Source organism: Vitis riparia, chromosome 8 (assembly GCF_004353265.1).
Source record: "Vitis riparia cultivar Riparia Gloire de Montpellier isolate 1030 chromosome 8, EGFV_Vit.rip_1.0, whole genome shotgun sequence".
In the NCBI taxonomy this organism is placed as follows: domain Eukaryota; kingdom Viridiplantae; phylum Streptophyta; class Magnoliopsida; order Vitales; family Vitaceae; genus Vitis; species Vitis riparia.
The window spans coordinates 8,360,829-8,387,305 of NC_048438.1; the positions used below are offsets into that span (position 1 = coordinate 8,360,829).

The following is a 26,477-nucleotide window of genomic DNA, read 5'->3' on the forward strand; positions in this document are numbered from 1 at the left end:
CCAGATACCAGAAGAGATGGGAAACTTCACATCACTATATGTCCTCAACTTATCTGGTAATGGTTTCACAGGCCAATTCCCATCATCAATAGGGCAGCTGAAACAGCTCGAGTCATTAGACCTCTCACGCAACCACCTGAGTGGGAAGATCCCCAGAGAGTTTGTGAGCCTAACTTTCCTTTCAGTCCTGGACCTCTCCTTCAATCAGTTAGTGGGGGCAATTCCAAGTGGTAATCAATTTCAAACATTTTCAGAAGTTTCTTTCCATGGGAACAAAGGATTGTGTGGGCAACCTTTGAGTGTAAATTGCGACGAGGATCAACCACCACCGACATTTTGATGACAGGCTCTCAGCTTCCCGAATGGAGATTAAGTGGGAATACATAGCCCCTGAAATCGGATTTGTGACAGGGTTGGAATCGTGATTTGGCCTCTAGTGTTTTGCAGGAGATGGAGGAAATGCTACTACAAACATGTGGATAGAATTCTTTCAAGGATTCTCCATGACCAAGATCAAAGAAGAGCAGGTGGTGGAAGAAGAGCTCACAGAATTCGGAGGCGTAGAATGTAGCAGTGGTGCAGAGGGATGTAGTTGCTAGTCAGAGTCTACTTCCATTAATGAAAAAATTGTATATTTAGGTTTGATTTCAATTAAATTTCTGGTGAATGCATAACTTTATATTTGGACAGTGTAATGGTGAAGATTTTTGAGGATCATAAGAATTTGATTTCCCGAATGACGTTACTCCCAGCTTTTAGTGATGCAAGTATGAAGGTGCTTCTCTAAAATATTATATAAATATATATTTTTTAATTTATTAAAGAATTTAAATTCTGAAACCACGCCATCAGAACCTTTTCTACAAAAGCATCAAATCTTAAATTCGGCAAAAAAAAAAAAAAAAAAAAAAAAAAAAAACACCTTCAAATGTCTTTTGCTTGGTAATATTTTTGTCATAAAAGACCTTTTAAACATCCAAAAGGTTAGCCCAGTTAAAAATATAACATGTTAAATTTAAGAAATTTGGAAACTCTATTTTTTTTTTTTCCAAAAAAACAAAGCTATAGAAACGTTTGAACATGAGATTCAATTTATATATATATATATAATAAAAAATAACTGTTCTAGCCATGTGCAGAGAAGCTTCTTATTCAAAACTATAGTCTATAACCCTGTTAAACGTGCCCAAAATAAAATTCTAATTTGGGAGATTCATAAAGTCATTCGAGCCAAGTAGGAGATGGTTAAGATATTTTGGCTGGATGTGGGCTCGAGTTGGGTTAAACTTGGTTGGCTGGATTTGGGTCACTCAAAAAATATGGGCCTGATTTGTAAATGATGAGACCAATTGAAGTAGCTAGGCCCATAGGAAAGAACAAACCGTAAAATAGTGATTTTATTTTAAATATTGGATCTTTTGTACCAATGCTCATCTTTGTTGCACTTATTTGTCTTCAAATAATATTAGATCATTAAAAAAATGAAGTTTAGAACTTAACCCCTTTTTTTTTTTCACTTTATTTCTTTGTTTGGGTTTATAATCAATGGAAGTGGAAAAACAGTTAGATGATTCTTTATTTGATAATTGTACAGAAAAACAATAGGTTATAGAAAAAAGTGGATGAATAAAGAAATTCTTGAGTAGATTAGGACTAAAATTTTTGAGTTGATATGGATAAAAGATCTTCCTATGTTATACTATTCAATTCCAAGAATGAATCAATTTGATAGCTCAAATATTGTTATTCATGATATTGATCTGATTCAATATCATCGAGATGTAATTCATCCCATTGAATTTACATTACAATTGAAAGATTTATCATTTCTATGAGATTAAATCCTAAATTATTGCAAAAAAAAAAAAAAACAATGATATCATGGAAGTAAATATTCTCATATTTATTGCTATTGCAATCTCCATTCTAGTTCCTACTAATTTTTTACTTATCAATCATGTAAAAACAATAAGCCAAAATAACTAATTTGAATGAAATTGAACTTCTCAGTTATTATCAATAATTAAAGAAATAAAATGAATATCAATAATTGAAGAAATAAAATGAAAAGGGTTCCAATTTAGTGTCTTAAATGAAATGAAATATAATATATTCAGATATTTTGATTTCATACTGAAGTTTTGACACATGAGTTTGACTACATATCCAAGAAAAAGGATTTTTTTTTTTTTTTATAAAAAAATATCAAACAACAATCCTATCACTCTTACCAAGGTAATGAATAATTTTTTTAAGGGGTCCATAAAAAAGAAAGAACAAACTTTAAAATAGCGAATTTTATGGAATATTAGATTTTTATATTTGGACTCATTTTTATCACTCTGCCTTGTCTTCCAATAAAATTAGATCATTGAAAAACAGAATTTAAAACTAAAACCCTACTCATTTTTTCCATTCACTTCTATTATTTGTTTGAGTTTATAATCAATGGATATTTAACTTAAGGGGAAGAAAGTCTAACATTACAAGTGGTGGTATAAAAAATTCTACAGAATTTATCATTTTTAAATTTTTTTATAATTATTTTAATTTTAATAATATATAAATTATATATTTATAACATTTGTAGTTTGACTATAGTTGTAGTTTGATCATTGCATCGTGGATTAGTAACGTTTCTGATTCGAGGATTGATCAAATTTTGAATACGTTGAGCATGACAAATGGAAAAGCATATTAAAAATTTCTTTTTAAAACAAAAACATGATTTCTACATCAAATTCTTTATACTCACTCCTTATGGATTTACATGTCCCTTCTAAGATTTCCAATCTTGGTGGAAAGTATTATGCATTTGTTATTATGAATGACTTTGGTACATATGAGTTCTATTTTTATGTCATAAAAATGAACTTTTTTTTTTTTTTCAAAATTTTGTAAAAAGTTTAAAAATGAAAAATGTTTCATAATCACATACATGAGAAGTAATCACAAGGGAGAAACTGAGAAGTTTGATTTTAAAACCTTTTGTAGTGATCATGTGTTGAACATAATTTTTTAGCTCTTAAAATACCTCAACAAATAAGTTGTTAAAGAGAGAAGTAGAACTTTATAAGAAATAACAAGAAACTTTGCTTAATGAAAATAATCCGCTAAATTATTTTTGGGTGAAAGCAGCTAATATTACTGTGGACCCGCATTTTTCACGTGTACCTCCACTCAATCGACGAGACTTGATTTTATTTGTGAAAAATTATTTTTTGGAAAAGTCGGAGTCGCTACTTATTTTATTTTATTTTAAAGGAAAAATAAAACAAGAAATAAAACCCTAAAAAAATGACTCCAATATTTTTAGAAAAAGCGTGTCTTTGAAAAACCCGAGTCTAAGTCTGGGGATCAGGTTACTTATTGGAAATGTACCTCTAGGAGAGCACCCCTCTAAGCCTTATAAAGGTCTCTATTGACTAAGTTAAGGGGAATGTGGCAATTAATTGGTTAATTATAGATACCTAAATAGGCTAGGTGATTTCATGACATGCCTAACAAGAAAACCAATCACAACCATTGAGAAGATTTAAGGTGCTACCTAGACCACTTCTTAAGCGCTATCATAAAACATCAATGGTTAGTTTAAATAATATATCACCCAGCATGCACTTTATCATAAATGATCGAACAATGTAACAAATATATCAAGACACCCAAACACTATCAAACATAAGCATAGTTCACAATGACAATCATATTTATAGAATTTAGAAGATAGGTGATAAGGGATGTACCTGGATAGCATAGATAACTCATAATATGCTTCCTCAGGACATGGGGGGTTAGATAATAAATAATAAAATAAGAAATCCTAGCATGCATATCCAATTAGCATAGCAAAAATGATTCAGAATATACGAAATAATCAAGTATCACATACATCTTGTATACAATTCCTAAAAAAACAGATAGATATGATTACGACAAATGGCAAGGGTGGTAGCAAAAATAAGTTTTGAAAAGATTTTCTTATGTAGGGGTTTCACCAATTCCCCAATTGATATACATGAATTTAGCCTAGAATTGTCCCATTTATTTGCGACCACAAGCTTTGATTCGTGTTTTGTTCAAAACCAAAATTTTTATTAGAAGCCGAGAAGGATGCAAACCGATCAAGATATGGTTGCATATTATTTAAAAAAAAGAGATTTTGATCCTGAGGACTCTAAATGAATTTTTTAACATAAAATTTTCAAAGGTATCTTTTGAGAAAAGCATTTGATTTTAAAATAAAGGGAATTTATGTGAAACTAACAAAACATAAGAAATAAAATACCGAGCAAAACATAAGAAAACGAATTCACAAAGTGAAATTTTGGACAATTTGAGCAAACTAAAGTGGTGAGAATGGAGGCCAATCTTCACTATTTTTCGATGGCCTTTGAAAAGTAAATTTTACGAGAGACCATCAAACCAATAAATTATTCAAACTTAGATCAAATAAGCTAATGAGACATTCACCAAAAATTAAAGACTAGTATTCAAGAAGCACATAAATTGAGCATAACAATCAATAATTAACATAAGATTGGCTAAACACACAAGTACACCTAGATTAAAAAATAAAAATAAATTGAAACTATACTAAATTAGAATTAAAAAAAAGCATAAACTTTATGTAATGGGATTAATTAAACTATTGGATTAAAATCATAAACATATCCAAACTAAAAAAAAATTATAACAAAACTAAATCAGAATTAAAAACATAAACTTTATCTAATAAAATTATTTAAACTAATAAATTAAAATTACTAACACATTCAAACTAAAACATAAACTAAAACTAAACTAATCCGGAATTTAAAAAAAATATAAACTTTATCTCACAAGATTATTTAAACTAATGAATTAAAATCACAAACACATTCAAACTAAAACATAAACTAAAACTAAACTAATCCGGAATTAAAAATATAAACTTTATCTCACAAGATTATTTAAACTAATGGATTAAAATCGCAAACACATTCAAACTAAAACAAAAACTAAAACTAAACTAATCCGGAATTAAAAAATATAAACTTTACCTCACAAGATTATTTAAACTAATGAATTAAAATCATTAACACATTCAAACTAAACATAAATTAAAACTAAACTAATCAGAAATTAAAAATATAAACTTTATCTCACAAGATTATTTAAACTAATAAATTAAAATCACTAACACATTCAAACTAAAACTAAACTAATCCGGAATTAAAAATATAAACTTTATCTCACAAGATTATTTAAACTAATGAATTAAAATCACTAACACATTCAAATTAAAACATAAACTAAAACTAAACTAATTTGGAATTAAAAATATAAAATTTATTCACAAGATTATTTAAACTAATGAATTAAAATCACAAACACATTCAAACTAAAACATAAAATAAAACTAAACTAATCCGGAATTAAAAATATAAACTTTATCTCACAAGATTATTTAAACTAATGAATTAAAATCATAAACACATTCAAACTAAAATGTAAACTAAAACTAAACTAATCTGGAATTAAAAATATAAACTTTATCTTACAAGATTATTTAAACTAATGAATTAAAATCACTAGTACATTCAAATTAAAAAAATAAAATTAAAACTAAATTAAATCGAGATTAAAAATGGGAACTTGCCTACCTCGTGTCGTTGATACCCCTCCCGAATACGTGGCTCTTGTGTGTAGCCGAATCCATTGTCCAAAGAGTCCTGTTGCTCCTCCTAAGTTCTGCGCGTGTTCTCTTTCAAAAAAAATTTCTCTACGTGTTCTCTCTGTCAAAATTCTCACCCAAAAATGTGCTGACTAACCTTCCCAAGTGTGGTCTCAAGCTTCAAAAAAAAAAGGTGTTGACTTTTATTTTCTTCTAAGGAAAAATCTCACTTTCCTCAAAAGAACCTTCTCACTTTCTTCATTAAACGCACTACCTTATAATTCCTCCAAAACCAAATTGGTAGTCTTTTTTTTTTTCTTTTCTTTTTTAATTGTCTCACTTTCTAAAGAAAAACCTTAAACTCCAATCTCCTTCTCCAAGTCGTTTAAGTCTTCAGTTGTTTCCTTATCTCCTAGAGCCACATTTCCTTAAACTCTCCCAAAACGTATCTTCCAATCTCAATATGGTATCCATTCCATCTCCAATGATCATGCATCCAAGGAAATCCCACATTCCAAATATCAATACCGTGCACACCTTCCATACATTTCCTACAAAATTTCAAATAAATAAGGATAAGTAATAAAATAATAATAATAATAATAATAGTACTAAAAAAATAAAAATAAAAACATTTACACAAAATTATTAAATTAAAATAGATAAGTAAGGACAAGCATTACGGAAAAAGTGACAAAATAATAAGGAAATAAAATAGATGAAGAAATAGACAAGATATTAAATAAAATAAATAAAATAAATAAAAATAAAATAATAAAAAGTCAAGTCATGCGACTTTAAAATAAGCGAGCCATGCAAGTCATGCAAGGCATACAAAAAAATGCAATCATGCAAACATGCAAAAAAAATTACTTGAAAGGTGACCCAAGTGGGCCTAAGTGAGCCTAAGTGGGCCTCAGTGAGCCTAAGTGAGCCTAGGGTGCCTAAAAGGGCCTACGGTGCCTAAATGGGCCTAGGGTGCCTAAGTGGACCAAGTGTATCTAAAAGGGCCTAGGGTGCTTAAGTGGGCCAAGTGTATCTAAATGGGCCTAGGGTGTCTAAATGGGCCTAAGGTGACTAAATGGACCTTGGGTGCCTAAATGGGACTAGGGTGCCTAAGTGGGTCTAGGGTGCCTAAGTGGGCCAAGTGTATAAATGGGCCTAGGGTGCCTAAATGAGCCTAAGGTGCCTAAATGGGCCTAGGGTGCCTAAATGAGCCTTGGGTGCCTAAATGGACCTAGGGTGCCTAAATGGGCCAATGGTGGCTAAATGAGCCTTGGGTACCTAAATGGATTTAGGGTGCCTAAATGGGCCTAGGGTGCCTAAGTGGGACTAGGGTGCCTAAGTGGGTCTAGGTGCCTAAGTGGGTCTAGGTGCCTAAGTGGGCCTAGGGTGCCTAAATGGGCCTAGGGTGCCTAAATGGGCCTTGGGTGCCTAAATGGACCTAGGGTGCTCAAATGGGCCTAGGGTGCCTAAATGTGCCTAAATGGGCCTAAGGTGCTTAAATATGCCTAGGGTGCCTAAATGGGCCTAGGGTGCTTAAGTGGGCCTAGGGTGCCCAAATGGGCCTAGGGTGCCTAAATGGGCCTAAGGTGCCTAAGTGGGCCTAAGTGAACTAAGCCCAATGAAGTGTCTAAGTGGGCCTAAGGTGGTACCTAATGGGCCAAATGTACATAAGTAGGCCTAAAAAAGGAAGGAAAAACCTAAATCTAAATTAGGGCTGCCAAGAGCACAATGACGGGTTAGATAAATCCTTCAACTAAAGTCTCCGAAGTGGCTAAAAAAAAGGTAAGTAGTATGAGTAGCAATGGGCCACCAAGGAACTAATACGGAGCACTAGAAGTGAACTTAAAGACATGTGTTAAAAGGACAAAATTGAGGGTCTACAATTACTTGTTATATTTTAAATAAAATTTTAATGTGATCCATTTTGATTTCTATGAGTTTTGAAAAAAATAAAAAAATCAATATTAATTATTTTAAAATATTTAGGTGCAAATGTTTTATCTTAAACTAAAAAGACAAGGGATTCAAAATTAGATATTAGGATTTTCCTTGGTTATTCTTGTGTAAGTAAAACTTGAATAGTTCTCAACAAAAAGACCTTTAAAGTAGAAAGTTTATGCATGTTGTATTTGATGAATATATAATCCTTTCTTTCAAGATAGAGTCAAGCTTATGATGAGATAAGTCATTAAGAAAGGCTAAGCAAACTCAACTTGGATAAAACTCAACCTTGACATGAAGTAGAAAATCTAAAGCCTAAAGAGGAGCAACTTTCACTTATGCTTCCACCATAAGAAGGGACAAGTACTCTAGATCTTCAAAAAAAGTGAAAGTTTGTCATCCATCATCCTCAAGAATGAATTATAGGTAATCCATTTAGAATGAAAAAAACTAAATCATCTCTTAAAAATATTTGCAACATTCTTGTTTCCTTGTCTCAAATTGAACAAAAGGAAAAAAAAAATTCATGAGATTGACAATGATGAAAATTGGATAAATGTTATGCTAGAAGAGCTAAATAAATTTAAAAGGCATGAACTACAAGAACTAGATTATGGACCTTATAATCAGTCTATAATAGGCACAAATGAGCATTTATAAATAAAATAAATGAAGATGTTGTAAGGGTAAGAAACAAGGGTAGGTTAGTAGTTGGAGGTTTTAATTAAGAAAAAGGTATAAACTATGAGAAAACATCTACTTTCTTTCTAGATTAAAGACTATTATAAACATGTTGCTTGCATTTACATGTTATAAAAAATTTATTTGATATTAAATGGATGTCAAATGTGCACTTTTAAATGGTTACACAATAGGAGTGTATGTATGGCAATCTCTTGGTTTTACAAATTAGCAACAATTTATTCATCTTTTGTTATATATGTGGATAATGCAACTAAATTTTACCTTTTGTTATACCAAGAAACTAGTGAGGTCCTAAGGAGTGACATATTTCACTAGTGTGTTTCTTATATATATATATAAACCTTATAGCTAACAAAATTGACATCTGAATAGCTAATTAAGTCAAAATTAGTACTCTTAAAATGCCTTAAACCAAGATCAATTATTCTTTTTGAATATCTAATTTTTTTTTTTATGATATTAGAATGAGATTTCTTAGGACATGATTAAAATCTTGCATATAAGGATACACTAAGCATGATATCCAATCTATTAATGGCAATGTAGTACATTGAACCAATCATGTCACTACAAAAGAGTATGATTATCTAAAACTTCCATATATGAGAATGAGATGTCTTAGGACATGATTAAAATCTTGCATATAAGAATACACTAAGCATGATATCCGACTTATTAATGGTAAGGTAGTACAATGAAACAATCATGTTACTACAAAAGAGTATGGTCAATAGATTGTTCTTGTTCATATTTGTTAAGTTTGATAAATAAACTCATTAAAGTTTCCATAGTCTTTATGCCCTCCATCTGGAACTTTTTATGAAGATCTTTAATATTTTTTGTTTGATTAATAATGTATTTTTTTGATAGCTCGACTTGCAAATCAAGAAAGTAATTGATCTCTCTTATCATATACTCATTTCAAATTCATTTTATATACACTAGGAGAATTCTTAATGAAGAGAGATGTTATTAGAGGCAATAAATATTATGTTATTAACATAAATTTGAACTATGAGCATATCATTACCTTTGGTGTTAATAAAAATTTTAAGGTTTATGATTCGTGCCCAGCTGGTGTACCTTGATTTTGGTCATCAGACGGGAGTAATCAACAAAATTTATAACCTATTACACCATGTACTAGGATAACCTCAGCTAACATAGCATAGTGGCTCTAGGATCGTTCACTGGGAAGGGTTTTCAACTTACTATTGACATTAATTCAAAGTTGAATTGATGCTTTTTTATTTCAAGGTTAGATTTAAAAGAAAACATAATATTTGGTTGAAAAAGGATTGGTTTTAAACTAACCAAAACTAATAGTAACTAAAATTACTAATAAAGAAAAGTGTTTCTTGGAGTTTTAGGATCATTGGGGTCAGGCTCCTCATACAAAACAGAGTTCCGGTCACTTGAATCTTTTCCTCGCATTAGAGAATTAACATATAGTTATTTCTCTAACCGGTGTAGTACAGATGTTTCCCCTTAATGGGTTCAAACACTAAATCCCTCTCACTGATGCATCTTGCAATGACTCGTGCCTCTCACCTAGCATTTACCATTCAAGGTGATCATTAACCTTGCATTTTCCTTCTCAAGCTTGCAAGAGATAACTAATGGATGTCTTCTTAGAGTCCAAAAGCTTACCAAGTGTTGGAAATTCTAGAAAATCCTACCTTCAAATCACCCCCCAAAGGCTCGCAAGAGATAAACTAGTGCATCTTAATGGACGGAGATCACTTGCTTACCAAGTGTTGGCCCAGGTGATTTAAAGGTGTTTTAAGTTAACTAAAAACATAGAAACCAATAATGGGTCACACTTTCTCTTTATTAATAGCTGAAACAACAAAACTACCAATTCTTGCACTCGACACCTTACCCAGCTACCTTAGCTCCAAGAGACAAAAAGCCTGGCCACTCATTCTCTGAGGAAACATCCTCAGAGCTTGTTTGGCTAGTAAGAAAAATACAATCAAAACAAGTAGGTAAGGCAGAGCAAAGCTCTGTATATTACTTCCTTCAAAACTATACAAAAAGTTGTCTATGAGAACAAGCTCTCGAGATCATCTGTGTAAAGAAAATTACAAACTATATATATGAGGTTATTCACCCTTTGTTCTTACTTATTAACTAAGGAATCCTATGATTGGTGGATTACAAGGAGAAAATGGGGATTTAAACAACAAATATCTAAAGAAAAAAAATCTAAAAGTGTTGGTTGCAAATATCTGGAAGCACTCAGGAGGATTTCGCAGGCATGCAAGATGGGCTACGAAATTTCACAAGCTGAAGGTTTCCATTTCGCAGCCAAAGGTTGATTTCGCAGCTGCGAAATTGGCCTTCAGCTTGGTGTGATTGGATTCCAATGGCTATAACTTCTTCATTTCAATTCCGATTCGTGCACCGTTTGAAGCGTTGGATTTCTGACTTCCCAAGATTCGAAATGACATATAGTATGCATGAAATGGACTCTAAGAAGTGCTCCAAAAGTGTCCAAGAGTTGCTGTCCTCTTGAATTCTTCATGTTAGATTTCTCTCTTTGCTTTCCCTCCTTGCATTCATGATTTGCTTTTGGCAAAGGATTATAAAGCTTCAAGGCTTGGGTTCTTCATACAAATGAGCTTCCAATTGCTTTGCCATGGATTCTATAGAACTCTCCTCAATCTTGGATTGCTTTGGTGATCAAAATACTATCAAAAACACCAAAACTTACACAATTTGATTAGAAATGATTGCAAAGGTCCTTAATATACTAATTGAGTTAAAAGGTAATAACTACTACTCAAAAGTGTTTAAAAGAGTTAATTACAAGCTACAAAATAACACTTTTTGAGTAGTAATCAGTTTATTTTTCCCATTTTAAAATTATTATCAAGTAGAAATTTGTCCTATATTTTATACCATGCCTTAGGTTCAAACCATGCAATGTCTATTTCAATTTATAAACATGGTTTAGAAATTTTGTTTACCCAATTGAGTTAGAAGTGAACATCAAAACATTTTCTCTAAACTTTATAAATGTCATAATATATAGCATTTAACATATATGAGATTTGCATGTAATCATCAATATTTTAACACATAATATAGTTTGAAATTGATACATAGCTCATATTTTTTGAAGTGGGTAGAATTTGTTTTGTGAAAATTTTAGGTCATGAAACAACTTCCCATATATATATATATAATTAAATACATTATCCCTACTTTCATATTGAACTTTCTTTTAATGAAATTACCTAAATAAGTTCAAGAGAATTCACCTTCTTAAAAATATGTTAAAAAACAAAAACAAAAACAAAAACAACACAAAACTTAAATATAGAGGAATAATAGATGGGAAAGTATGACATATAATTCTCATTGATGATGATGAATATTTATATACAAATACATTTGAGTTCTATTATAATTCAAACTCTATCTCCTATTCTAATTCAAACTAATGGTAAACTTCTACTCTAATTCAAATTCTATGTTCTACTCTAATTCAAACTAATATATAATTAATAAATCAATACTAATATTTAAATTAAGAATAACATGCATTAACTTTCTTTGATATGCTCCCATAAGATGGAGTTCTGATGGGAGATTCCAATCCTGGTCTTGAGAGAAAGAAAATAGATTGTGATGGATTTGGTTTTTGTGGAGGGTGGTCTTCTCGGGTCTAGGCGGTGAGTGGATTCAACTTGGTGGCTGAAAGATTAAGCAAGAGTAGTGGGATCTTCCTAGGTTGGATTTCCAAAATCTTTGAGGAACTTGTAGAAAGAAAGTTTGATGAAGGAAGAGTAGGATTAAGAGCCTTATTTGGCGTCAAACTAGATTATGTTTTAGAAACGAATGCAATATATGACATAGGAGGTAAAAGAGAAGGCATAATGTAATGTAGATCTCAAGTAAAGGTGGAGGAACATGAACATGTTTTTTTTTTGAAGACATGCAAGAAAGCAATCAAATCTTTGAGGAAACTTTTAGAAAAAGAGAGAGAGGTAGAGTTGAAGGTAATAAAGAAGTATATGTTAAATTAAGGGAGTCAATACTAGTAGGAAACAAAGATGAAGAAAATTATGGAAGGTTTGAACCAGGAAAATTTGGAGCTCTTGGATGTAAAGAGTAATTGAAATCAAAATACTGCATCGGAGATTGTAGGGAAAGAAACATTGAAGCCAAGATATTGCATTGAAGGTTATAGGGAATAAGGCATTGACAATACATAGACATAGTAAGGCTACAACCATTTGTGGTAGGGGTAAGGAGAGGTGATGCAAGACCTAAGCCCTATACCCTAAATTTGCTCCAAGTTGAGATCAGGGATTAGGAATTAGAGGCTTTGATACCATATAGAGGAATAATAGATGAGAAAATATGACATACAATTCTCATTGATGATGATGAATAATTTTATACAAATACATTTAAGTTCTAATATAATTCAAACTTTCTCTTTTACTCTAATTCAACGTAATATTAAACTTTTACTCTAATTCAAACTAATATATAATAAATAGATAAATACTAATATTTAAATTAAGGATAACATTAATTCTCTCTGATATTCTTAAAAGAAAAAAGAAAAAAAATTAAATACATTATCCATACTTTCTTATTAATTTAATTTTTTTTAATGAAATTAACAAAATAAGTTCAAAAGTATTCACCTTCTAATTAAGGAACCAAAAATAAAAAATTTGTTCATGCTTTTATATTTATATAGCAGAAAACACTCTTATCAATATTTCGACACTCAAAATTTTTTTGATTCAACTTGAAGAATAGGGTAAGCTTACTGTAAAGCTAACATATGAATTATATTTTGACCCACAATTTTATAGCCCCAACTATGTATTTTTCTCAAATTTCAACAAACCAAAAAAATGTTTCATGGAAAGCGCAATGTTTATTTTATTTTATTTTATTTTTATGGTTAATTTGAATGTATAGAAAATCAAAATTTAAAACTAAATTCTTTATATCACCACAAATAAATAAATTTCAATTATTTCATCAAATTTAATCAATTTGCATGTTATATACATAAAAACAATCATGATATTTCTATCAATGATTTTTTAAAATCTTTTTTTATGTAGTAATTGAGTTCAAGTTAAGTATAACTTGAAAACAAAAACACAAAATTTTTGAAAATGTATTAAAAAACACAAAAATTGATAGCCATTGATTATTATTTTTATATTAAATATATTTTAATGTGTTTTCATGTATTGGAATTCAATGAAATACTAATTTTATTTCCACATTAATATTTATTATTAATTTTTGAAGTCTTGTTTGTCATAGATAGACACTTTATTTTGAACTAATGACACAAAATTTACTATAGATATATTATTTTTGTAAAAAACTAATTTAATGTGTGCATTATTAATTATTTTATTATTTTCATAATTTCATTTAAAGTTTATATAGTCAAATTTCAATATTTTTTTAATCAAAATTTTCATTGATATTAATATTTTCATTCATGTAAGTTTAAACTACCAATATTTTCATGGATATTAATTTTTTTATTATGTAGGCTATATCATATGAAGTTATATTGTGTATCACTAGTTTATGTCTTAAATATAATTTTTGAAATTTATTCATTTCTCCTAATTTGAAACTTTATTATTATTAATATTGTTATTATTATAAAATTTTACTTTTATTTATCCATAGCAAATTAATAAAATAAAAAATAAATTAATACAAATTCAAATTTTTTTTTTCCAAAATTTTCTCACATTCTTTAAAAAAAAAAAAAAAAAATCTTTAATCATTTTCTCTCTCTCTCTCTCTCTCTCTCTCTTTTTTTTTTTTTTTTTTTTTTTTTTTAACTTTTTAAATTTTTTCTCATGATACCTAGCCATCAAGAAATATCTTTCTTCATAAATAATTTTTTTCCTTTTTCTTAATCCTTTCCAAAAGTTTTTTTGAGCCAAGATTATGTTTGATTCCCAAATAATTTGAGGGAAAATACAAAAGAGAGAAAAAAAGAGTGTAAAAATAGAAGGAAAAAAAAGGAAGGAAAATAAAAAATAGATTTGAAGTTAATACATTATTTTTATATGCTACTTCAAACTCATTTTATTGATTTTAACTCTTTCATATGAAGATTAAATAATTTGAAATTGTATCCGTTTCAAACTAGTTTTAATAGAAATTTGATTTTCTTTGGTATTTTTCACATGACAACCAAATAAGATAAAATCAAAATTTTTAATATTTTTTCCTTTCTTATTGCTTTTCAGGAATCAAATATAACCTAAATTTCTTGTTCTTTTTTCCTTTATAGATCAACCAAGAGAAGGGATAAGGGCCATTGAACATGACTTGATGTAGAGAACCTTGAATTTCGCTCGTCCTTTGAGGTCTACAAACATAACCTAAATTTCTTCTTGTTGTTGTTGTTTTTTTTTTTTTTTTTTTTTTTTTTTTTTTTTTTTTTTTTTTTTTTTTTTTACATAATAGATCAACCAAGAGAAGAGATAAGGGCCATTGAACATGACTTGATGTAGAGAACATTAAATTTCTCTTGTCTTCTTCTATTTACCTTGTCAATTCAAGACGCCTTTAGTTGGAAGACTTTGAGGTCTACAAACATAACCTAAATTTCTTGTTCTTTTTTCCACAATAGATTAACCAAGAGAAGAGATAAGGGCCATTAAACATGACTTGATGTAGAGAACCTTGAATTTCTCTCTGTCTAACTCTAGTTACCTTGCCCATTCAAAACGCCTTTAGTTGGAAGGCTTTGAGGTTTACAATCATGTAAAGTCAAGCCCTCAATTATGCCCAAACATCACACTCACAAGTCTTTTTCTTTCACTCTCCCAGCTAACTTAAATGCTTCTTATTAGAGAAATTACTATATAAATAGTTATGAGATGTATACTTATTTATATTTATTTATCATACTAGAAAACAAGTATAATTAAAACATGACATTTTGAGAAGATAGCTAAAATAAATTGAAACCTCATCCAATTTTTTTGGGAGAGGTAAGATAATGTTTGATTAATATATAAACTAAATTAGATGTGTAAATGACAAGAAAAATGTTATGCTTGTTAAAGAATTTGAGTATTGACTAGCGTGTTTTTTGGGCTAGAAAAAAGGTGGCAAAGAAAAAAAGAATTATGGAAGGGAGACTTCCATTTTCATGTTGGTGGGAAGATAGACTTGAATCTAATTTTCCAAGTGACAATGACTTATCCCACTGAATTCAAATTAATAAATTTTATCGTTATAGATATTTTGATATTTTTAGTAATGGAATGAAATAATGTGCATGTTGGATTATTTTAATATTTTTACTAATGGAATGAAATAATATAGATATTGGATTTATTTAGACTATGTTTGGTTCCCATAAAATACTAAGGAAAGAAAAAAAAATGTTAAGGAAAATGGTTTTCTCATGTTTGGTTTCACTATAGAAAATAAAATATAATTAAAATTAATTTACAATTTAGATATTTTTAAATTATTTAATCTTGCTATAATAGAGAGAAATAAGTAAAATGAGTTTGAAAAAACATATAAACATAATTTATTAAATTTAAACTTTTTTTTTTCTTTCTACTTTTCCACTTTATTTTCTTTTCTTCCCAGTTTCCTTCAAATTTTCCAAGAACCAAACATAGTCTTAGTATCACTTTCTAAAGTTAATTCGGTATGTATGCATGCAAAGCTCTATAAAATTGAATTTATTGTTTATGTTGTATGCCACAAAATTTGTATAAACTCCATTTTTTATTAAAATGATATAAAAGTTATAGTTAACATGTTTTTTTTTTTTTAAGAAGAAAAGTATGTACCAAAAAAAAACTCATAAAATCTTGAAAAACTAATAAATTATTTTGTGACTTGAAATGACATGAATAGGGGTATGAGTTTATGTCTTGATATATGAAACCATCTTAAAAGGGCCAAATAGGTAATCTAAGCTTGTAGTTCCTAATTTTTAAATTAATTTAATTTGGGGAAATCAATTGTTTTCAATCACAAGGCATCTTACAAGTGTAGCAATTCTAAAGTTCTATTCCAAAATCAAAGATATTGCCTCATACTTGAAATCTTCAATTTATCAACCTTCATTACTTCAATAAGCTAATCCAAGGTCACTCAAACTAAATATTTATAATTAATGTATTAAAGCCTAAATACATAGTAAACCATATTAAGAAAAACTAAAGATGAGATCACCATGACTTGTAGTATCTGGGTTGTCATCCCTTAAGATCCATATACTAGACTATTCAACAAAGCAAATCCTCTTTCTACATTGAAAAGGTCTAAAAGCAAAGTTTTTTATGAAACTAATTCTCTATCACATCGCTATTGTGAAAGTAATAAAATCTATAGTAAAAACTTTTGAAGAGTTCAAAAATCTAATTTTAGATTCATAGATTGAGATAGTAACTTTTAACCCTAAGACAAAGATCAAAGTTCACTAGGATTGAATTAGATCTTAAGATCAATCTACATCTAGCTTTGATATTTAACTTTAGGGTACTATTCTCTTAAGCAAATTTAACATGTCTATTATTTCAATTTTGTGTTTATATACTTTCATTACTGATATCCATCATGTAGGTACGTTTGATTGCTAGAGTTTCTCTCAGTGGATCAAATCAAGTTGACTAGTGATCAATGTATCCCCAAACATCACTAGTACCATAGCAAGAAACCTTTATACTTAACCTAAGCCAAACCGCATTGAGGATTATTCTGATTAATTTAGACACAAAATATTTATAAACAAACCAAATGAACTTTAACGTTCTATTGCACATCCCTCTATGAATCATCTATCTTTATGTTACTATTAGGAAAACAACCTCTAGATCTAGATTAAAGAGTTCATGCAACTGAGATCCTAAGTGTAGTGAAAAATGCCTAATTTTTCAAAAAATTATTCTAAGGTGTTCTTAAAAAACATACCCTTGGATTTGATCCAAATCTTCTTCCCAATTTGTAGTAGAAATCTCAAATGCATTGTGATATTCTACCTAATGACTTTTTCTTGGATCTTAGCTATAAAGAAGAATGGACCTCTCTTTAGAGGAAGTGATAGTTATGATTTCTCGCCAAACAAAATATAATACAACAATTAGTCTAACCCTAAACCCTAGGAGGGTTTATATAAACTCTCAATGGGGCTTAAGTTAAGGCTCACCATATGGGCTTAGGTTGTTTAATCTTAGCCTAATGAGTCTTATTTAATTAATTATGCTAAATGGCTTCAATTAATTAAATAGATTAAAAAGAAAACCCATAAGTCATTTAATCATAAGTCCTTGTACAACCTTTGCTTATAAAAATGCACCCTTATGCATACTTATAATTAAGTACTAAAAAACACTTTAAAAAAATACCACCAAAAAGAGTGAGCTCGAGTGTGGGACCACCAGAACCCATAGGAAAGTACGTATTAGCTCCCTTAGAACCGAATTCTAAAATTGACTCAACATTCCATTAAAGAAAGTCAATTGCACTCTAATATCTTATGATATTAGATGGAGATAGAAAACTTGGGTCCATGACTTACTATCCATTATATGTAAGTTCCCTATAAACTAATGTTTGTAATCCAAAATTGTAGTAGCTATCAACCTTTAAAGATCACTTTTCAATCCTTGAGTCTTAAATCCTCCTATACCATGACAATTTGACATACTCTAATCCAAAATGGATATATGTTAAATTTCATTGAAGGAATTGTTATAACCATATACTACATGATTGTGAAATCCTTGGGATCATTCATGGGGATATATTTTCTCAAATCCATGAGATATTATAATGTCTCTATTGATCATAATATCTATTATTACTTGCCAAAACCATCGGTCACCCAATCCTTTGGGAATATATCATCACTTTAAGATTTTACCCATAGGTCAAAGTAATTGATGACCTCAACATTAGCACAATATTATCTAAAGGTTGAGAACCCATGCAATTAATATTTAGTAGTTTGGAGAAGTTTTGACAACCCAATAATCATTAGTCATGATTCTCCAAATGTCTTGTTCAATCTATAACTATACACACTAGTATACTCATCGTTTTAAACTTATTTTGATGACCAAAATAAGTTATTCCACCACTTAAGAGGTGGTGCACTATGACTTTTGATGGATTGCCTAAGTCTAAAAACCAGTCGTAAACTAACTCATCAACTCATAAGATGTTAGGATAAAACCTTTAAAAACATGACATGATATAACAAAATTTAGAATTTATTATTTATTAATAAAGTTCCAGTTTTACTTTTGTCTATCCTTATTTCATGCATTATACTTTATGAATATTATGGCCTACATCTCTTGCATTGCACATGAATTGGATGGGAGTTAGACAGAAGATCTAAGTCATGAGTCCCTTGTAAGAGGATGACTTGTTCACAACTAGTTCGTGTGCCTAGACATCCCATTAGAAACTGTAGTGCACTACCTCATAATTGGAGGGATGATTGGTTTTGGCATCGGGATGAGTTTCTTGTACTAGTGTGTATGGTTACATATTGGATAAGACCTATAGTGAGTCATGATGTAAGACTCTCAAGTGGTCATGACTTCACCAAGTTGTTTCATTGTGTTGTTTTTCAACCTTGAGTGAATATTGAGCTTATATTAAAATTAGTAGTGACTTTGACCTACAAGTGAGATCTTAAAATGATTATATATTCCCTTATGGATTGAGTTACTATTGATGGAAACTTATAGCAATAGGTATTCTCAATAAAGGTATCTTCATATCTCATGAGATTAAGATAAAGTGTCCTATTGGATGATCCTAAGAAAGTGTGTTTATGTAAATTATGACTATAGTAGTTCCTTAAACGGTACTGGACATAAGCTCTTTGTAAGCTAAGATTGAATAAGCATAAAAGAAGAATAGGTTAATGAGGGTAAACAAATTTAAGTTAAAACTGTTTTTCAAAAAAAAAAGAAAAAAGAGAGGAACGTGATGAATAGAAAAATATTATGTACTAGTAACAAAATGATGGAGGGTCCCAAAGAGAATTGTCCATCACTTAAGCATGAATCTTAAAGAACGTGATGGCAAATTTTGGCCACTCATAATCACAGCTTGAAATGCTATTCTTCACCATACCACCATAAAATTGGTACCTTTAATCCACTTCTTGGCAAACAACATTTTGAAAAGAAAAATCCCTTTCAACCGTTTTGGAGAAACACCAACTAGTTACAAATGAAATTCTAATCCAAGAATTTAGCCATAAGTAGTTCTTCTATGAAATAGCATTCCAAACACACCTTCAAATGGTCAAAAGTCATCCAACCCAAATACTAGAATGAGTAGACTCAATCTATTTTATGACTCCGAATGAAATATTTACTCCTTGGAATAAAATATAAAGAATATTTTTCTTTTAATTTATTTTAGGGAAACATCTTTTGGGGTGTGGTCAAAAAGAAAATTTAATACAATAATATAGTTAAAATAATCTAGAAAGCAGTATTGGAAACATTCCTTCAATTAAAAAAAAAATTAATTTTTTTTAACATAATCAACATATTATGATTAATTATAAATTATAAATTTTGTAGAAATACATAATCAAAATCCAGTTAGATTAGTGTTGGGTTGTAGCTACCAATACATGTCCGATCCAAATTTAATTCGGATTGATACTTTGTAAATCCAACTTAGGAATCCAAGATCGTAAAAGATGGTGCCAAGGAGCACTTTATGGAACAATAATGACCAGATTAAAAAAATAAAAAATAAAAAATAAAAAACAGCGTAGACAGGATACAGAAGAATTGGAACCAAGTAGAATTGAAAGTGAATTGAGAGTGAAAGGACAGCTTGTAAGAGGACATTTCTGGGTCTCATTCAAAGTAATGAATTCCAAGTCGGTAGGCGTTCTGTTCTGCTTTCCTTGTTTTCTTTCTCTTTCACAAGGACTTGATTAGGAAGACTTGAAGCCAAACCAAAACTCATTGATCTTCCAACTACGTACCAGCCCCTCCCTCACGAAGCACTCCCACTTGCAACTTACATTATCACTACATTTGTCAAAGTCAAGTTGGACCAACCATAGCTTCAGTTTGGGTGTGGATTCATTAACCACTGAGACTTAATTTGCAATGGTAAATTTACTAAGTATGTAAAATGTTATGAAATTTTTGTAGAATAATTATAACAGCAATAGATTGATAGGGTTTATTCAGAGAGGACTATAATGATGCCCAAGCGAGGAAGAAAAAATAAATGGTATTAAAAGCTAAAATGATAGGTGAAATGTTTATGTGGATGACCTCTAATCAGTTTGTTTTTTCTTTTTAATTTTTTTAATTTTAGCACTCGACATTTATTGTTGGGTTTGTTTAAACAATTAATGAGAGATAGAATATATATGAATTGATAGTATATGTTCTCTTTTCCACAACCACTCCTGTCACCGTCACAACCAGTTGCAACTAAATTCCATGACGCTTCCAACACCAAGAAAGATCACTGCAATTACATTTATTGCTGGGTTTGTTTATGAGAGAAAGATCATTGTTGAAAGAATAGACATGAAATGGAAACGAGCATGATTCCATGTCCTCACGCGGTTTGATTTTTCAAAGGAATGAAAAGTTTGTCTTCTTCTTCCATTTTCTTTTCTTTCAATTCCCTTGCCTTCCCTTCCTTCACCTACTATTATTGCTAATTCAAGTAGTTTTACAGAAAGGATTTGCCACAAGGTTAGGACAGATCAAACAGACTAAACATAATATTTATGCGTGTAATGGTAGTAAATTATATTAAGGCTACTTTTTAAGGACATTAATGGCTTTGTTGATCACCATGCATGAAATTTAATGGTTCATATATATATATATATAACATGCATGAACATATCTTTCATATGACAAATCTAGTGGCAATCAAGGATGAAGTGGATAAGTATCTCCTAATATATTCCATATTTAATTCCTTGTCTTTTAAACAGTATTGGTCATTTCAGTTGAATAACAACATTTTTAAGGGTAGGTAGAATGTTAATAAATTGGTTACTACCCTCGTCCAAGAGGAGACAGGGCTGAAGCAACAAATGAATTGAATTTAACAGAAGTTCCTTACAATCCTTAGTGGATTGATTCATACATAACTACTCATATTTCTTACACAATACAAGGATTCTATAAAATCCAAATAAGAACTTAAATCCAATACTTTGACGGCCTCCTTCGTCTTCCATTTCCCCATCCTCTGCTTCTCCTTCATCTTCTTCCATTTGTTTTTTCAGTCCCCATCTGGGGTGGAATCCGAGTAAGAATTGGAGGTGAGGTTGATGGGAGTGCACCTCGGTGAAGCCACTGGGACTTTGATCTTCTCTTCATTTCTTTGTCTCATAGGCGTCTCTCTCTGTTGCTTCCAATGAGAATTCTAGTCTTTTTGTGGCTCTTCTTCTTGCCCTTGTGCTCAGTCTTGTTTGGGATCGATATCGCTTTGGTGTCTGGTGAATGTCTTGGTGGTTCGAGGCTGTGTCTGGCGGATGAGAAATCGTTGTTGCTGCAACTGAAGAACAGCCTCACATTCAAACCTAATGTGTCGGTGAAACTAGTGACGTGGAATGAAAGTGTGGGTTGCTGTTCTTGGGGAGGTGTAAACTGGGACGCCAATGGTCATGTTGTCTGTCTTGATCTGAGTAGCGAATTGATTTCTGGGGGATTCAATAACTTCAGTAGTCTTTTCAGTCTTCGATATCTCCAGAGCTTGAATTTGGCCAACAACAGCTTCAATTCTTCTCAAATTCCATCTGGATTCGGTAAGCTTGGCAATTTGGTTTACCTGAATTTGTCTGACGCTGGTTTTCCGGGCAGATTCCAATTGAGATTTCACGCTTGACGAGGTTGGTTACTATTGATTTCTCTATCCTTTACTTCCCTGGAGTTCCGAACTGAAACTTGAGAACCCAAATCTGAGAATGCTGGTTCAGAACCTGACTGAGCTTAGAGAACTCTATCTTAATGGTGTAAAATATCGGCACAGGGAAGGAATGGTGCGGGCATTATCATCTTCAGTGCCTAATCTCCAAGTGCTGAGTCTGCCAGATGTGATCTTTCTGGCCCTATCGATTCTTCCTTGCAGAAGCTTCGGTTCTCTCAACATTCGCCTGGACAGAACAACTTCTCTGCTCCTGTTCCAGAATTCCTAGCAATTTCTCGAATTTGACTCAATTGCGGCTCAGTTCTTGTGGATTATATGGAACATTTCCAGAAAAGATCTTTCAGGTACCAACCCTCCAGATTCTTGATTTTCAAACAACAGGTTACTGAGGGTTCTTTGCCAGAATTCCCTCAGAATAGATCTCTAGATAGCTTGGTGCTCAGTGATACAAAATTTTCAGGGAAAGTACCCGACTCCATAGGCAATCTCAAGAGGTTGACTAGGATAGAGCTTGCACGTTGCAATTTCAGTGGGCCAATCCCAAACTCCACGGCCAACCTTGCTCGATTAGTTTACTTGGACTTGTCTGAAAACAAGTTTTCCGGTCCAATCCCACCTTTTAGTTTGTCCAAGAACCTGACCCGAATAAACCTTTCTCATAATTATTTAACAGGTCCGATTCCTTCCTCTCACTTGGATGGCCTTGTGAATCTAGTGACTCTTGACTTGAGTAAAAATTCACTGAATGGAAGTCTCCCCATGCCCCTGTTTTCCCTCCCATCACTGCAGAAGATACAACTGAGCAACAACCAATTTTCTGGTCCCTTGAGTAAATTTTCGGTTGTGCCTTCTGTATTGGACACCCTTGATTTGAGTAGCAACAATCTGGAAGGGCAAATACCTGTATCCATCTTTGATCTCCAGTGTCTTACATCCTTGATCTTTCTTCCAACAAATTCAATGGCATTGTTTTACTAAGCAGCTTTCAGAAACTTGGAAATCTTACCACTCTTAGTCTGTCATACAACAACTTGTCCATCAATGCAAGTGTTCGTAATCCCACTTTGCCTCTGCTTTCGAATCTTACCACATTAAAATTGGCTTCTTGCAAGCTCAGAACATTACCTGATCTTAGCACCCATTCAATATTGACACATTTAGACCTTTCCGATAACCAAATTCCCGGGAGCATACCTAATTGGATTTGGAAGATTGGTAATGGATCTCTTTCGCATTTGAATCTCTCTCATAATTTACTGGAGGATCTGCAGGAAACTTTCTCTAATTTTACTCCTTCTCTGTCTATCCTTGACCTACATTCCAACCAGCTCCATGGCCAAATCCCCACTCCTCCCCAATTTTGCAGCTATGTGGATTACTCAGACAACAGGTTCACCTCTTCCATCCCAGATGATATTGGTGTTTGCATTTCCTTCACTATTTTCTTCTCTCTTTCGAAGAATAACGTCACTGGAAGTATTCCTAGATCCATCTGCAATGCAACTTACCTGCAAGTTCTTGACTTCTCTGACAACAATTTGAGTGGCAAAGTACCTTCATGTTTAATTGAGTATGGGACTCTTGGGGTGCTGAATCTAAGGAGAAACCATTTTAGTGGTGCTATACCTGGGAAATTTCCTGTCAACTGTCTTTTACAGACTCTTGATCTCAGTGGGAATCGTTTAGAAGGAAAAATTCCCGGGTCTCTGGCGAACTGCACAGCATTAGAGGTTTTAAACCTTGGGAACAATCGGATGAGTGATAACTTTCCTTGCTGGTTGAAGAACATAAGCAGTTTGCGTGTTCTTGTTCTGCGAGCCAACAAATTCCATGGACCCATTGGATGTCCCAAGAGTAATTCCACCTGGGCAACGCTTCAGATTGTCGACCTAGCTTTCAACAATTTCAGTGGTAAGTTGCCTGCAAAAAGCTTGTCGACCTGGACAGCAATGATGGCGGGTGAAAATGAAGTCCAATCCAAGCTCAAATACCTGCAATCTAGGGTTCTACAATTTGGTCAATTGTACTATCAGGATACTGTAAGAGTTACCAGCAAAGGTCAAGAAATGGAGTTGGTGAAGATCCTAACTCTCTTCACCTCTATTGACTTGTCGTGCAACAATTTTGAAGGGGATATACCAGAAGTGATGGGGAACTTCACATCACTCTATGTTCTCAACTTATCGCATAATGGTTTCACAGGCCAAATCCCATCGTCAATAGGGAATCTGCGACAACTTGAGTCATTAGACCTCTCGCGAAACTGGCTGAGTGGAGAGATACCTACACAACTTGCCAACCTAAATTTCCTTTCAGTCCTGAACCTCTCATTCAATCAATTGGTGGGAAGCATCCCTACGGGCAATCAATTGCAAACATTTTCAGAAAATTCCTTCCTGGGTAACAGAGGATTATGCGGCTTCCCCCTAAATGCAAGTTGCAAAGATGGTACACCACAGACGTTTGATGACAGGCACTCAGGTTCGAGGATGGAGATTAAGTGGAAATTCATAGCTCCTGAAATTGGATTTGTGACAGGGTTAGGAGTCGTGATTTGGCCTCTCGTGTTATGCAGGAGATGGAGGAAATACTACTACAAACATGTTGATGGAATTCTTTCAAGGATTCTCCGTGGGCAAGACCAAGGAAGAGCACGTGGTGGAAGAAGAGCACAAAGAATTCAGCGGCGGAGAATGTAGCAGTGGTGAAGAGGGATGTGGCTACTAGTAAAAGCGTCATTCCGTGTGTTAAATGTAATTCTGGCTTGCTTTTTCATAAATTTAAGTGAATGCATAATTTTATATTTGGACAATGTCATGGTGAAGATTTTTCACAATCATAGGAATTAGATTTTCAAAGTAATATTAGTGATGCAAATATCAAGGTCTCTAAAATATTATATATTTTAATAGTTTTATTTAATTGTTTTTATATATTAAATAAAAAATATATTTTCCACCCATGTGCAGAAAAGCTTTTTATTCACAACTCTAGTGTATAGCCATGTAAAACCTACCCAAATTAAAATTCAAACTTGGGAGATTCTGGGAGTCACTCAAGCTGGGCTGGAGGATGGGTTAAGATATGTGGGTAAAAAAAAAATTAAGGAGATAGATGATTTTATAGAAAACATGAGATTGGTAAAACATTATACGGTTCTTTTTTCTTTTTATCGACTTTAAGTGATCTATAAATTTTCCTATGTCTTTAAAAAATCAATTAGAAAAAATATGAAAAAAATAGAAGAATTGAAATAAATATATTTATAAATTTCATTATCTTATAAATTTATATATGAATTATAATAAGATATAATACTATAAAAAATTAAAGTAAACTACTTTTAAAAGTTTATTATCTTTTACAATCACAATTTAGATTTTAATAGGAAGAAGACTAACAGTGCATTTTATTGGGGATGAATTATTTTCATCTCCAATATTGAGTTTTTACAACAAAACAATTTCTTCTCCGATAAATTTCTTTATTCCTCCGTCTAATAGTATTAGGACAATAATTTTGTCCCTCATTGTGAGGTTTTTCCTCTCCAAACTATTTAACAATAAAATAATTTTTATTGCCCATTATTTACCTTTTGGGATAATATTAAGTTTTCATCTCCCAATATATTTTCTACCACGAAATAATTTAGGCTCATTTCACATTCAATTAAAATTTTAGAAACAAATTTTTGTGACAAAATCAAATTTTATCTCCCAAAATCATCTTTGGAGATAAAATCGTATTCATGCCCAAAAAAAATGTGCCAAAAGGTAGAATTTCTTGTAGTGGTTTTTCCTGTACTTTTTGTTTGTTTGATTTTTTATTATCCTTTCAGTTGTGAATCACTCTTTTTCTATTATATTATTATTTTAAAAGAAGTGTCGGCATCTTTTTGTTCATAAAATCTTTTACTTATGTAATATCCTTCTAAAACAAAACAATATATAATAAATAACATTTCAGGTGTGCTTATTTGGTTTTCTTTCTTATAGAGACATGTTGTTTGTGTCGAGCGTTGAAAGGTCTTTGTTTTACTGGCGGGTGCTTTGGTCACCTGAATTATGGGAATCTCGTCTTACCTTATCACCAATGTAGTGCTTAGCATCACTAGAAGCGTACGTTGTGCGAAAGACGGTACAATTCGCTGGTATACATGTAATATTTAGATGACTTTTATTGGTTAATTAATGTGGCAAGAAAGAAATAATTTGTATTAATATTGATTGCATTAGTATATATGTAATAT

General features: G+C 31.6%; 1 protein-coding gene across 1 annotated transcript; it reads left to right on the forward strand.

Moving 5' to 3' along the window:
* Positions 1-16: 16 nt before the first annotated feature.
* LOC117920586 (receptor-like protein 7) lies at positions 17-24,927 on the forward strand. Its single transcript, XM_034838196.1, has 7 exons — positions 17-230; positions 448-588; positions 21,585-21,620; positions 21,765-22,137; positions 22,232-22,480; positions 22,573-23,151; positions 23,211-24,927. The coding sequence occupies exons 1-7, from the start codon at positions 17-19 to the stop codon at positions 24,925-24,927; spliced, it is 3,309 nt and encodes a 1,102-aa protein (XP_034694087.1).
* The last annotated feature ends 1,550 nt before the right edge of the window (positions 24,928-26,477 follow it).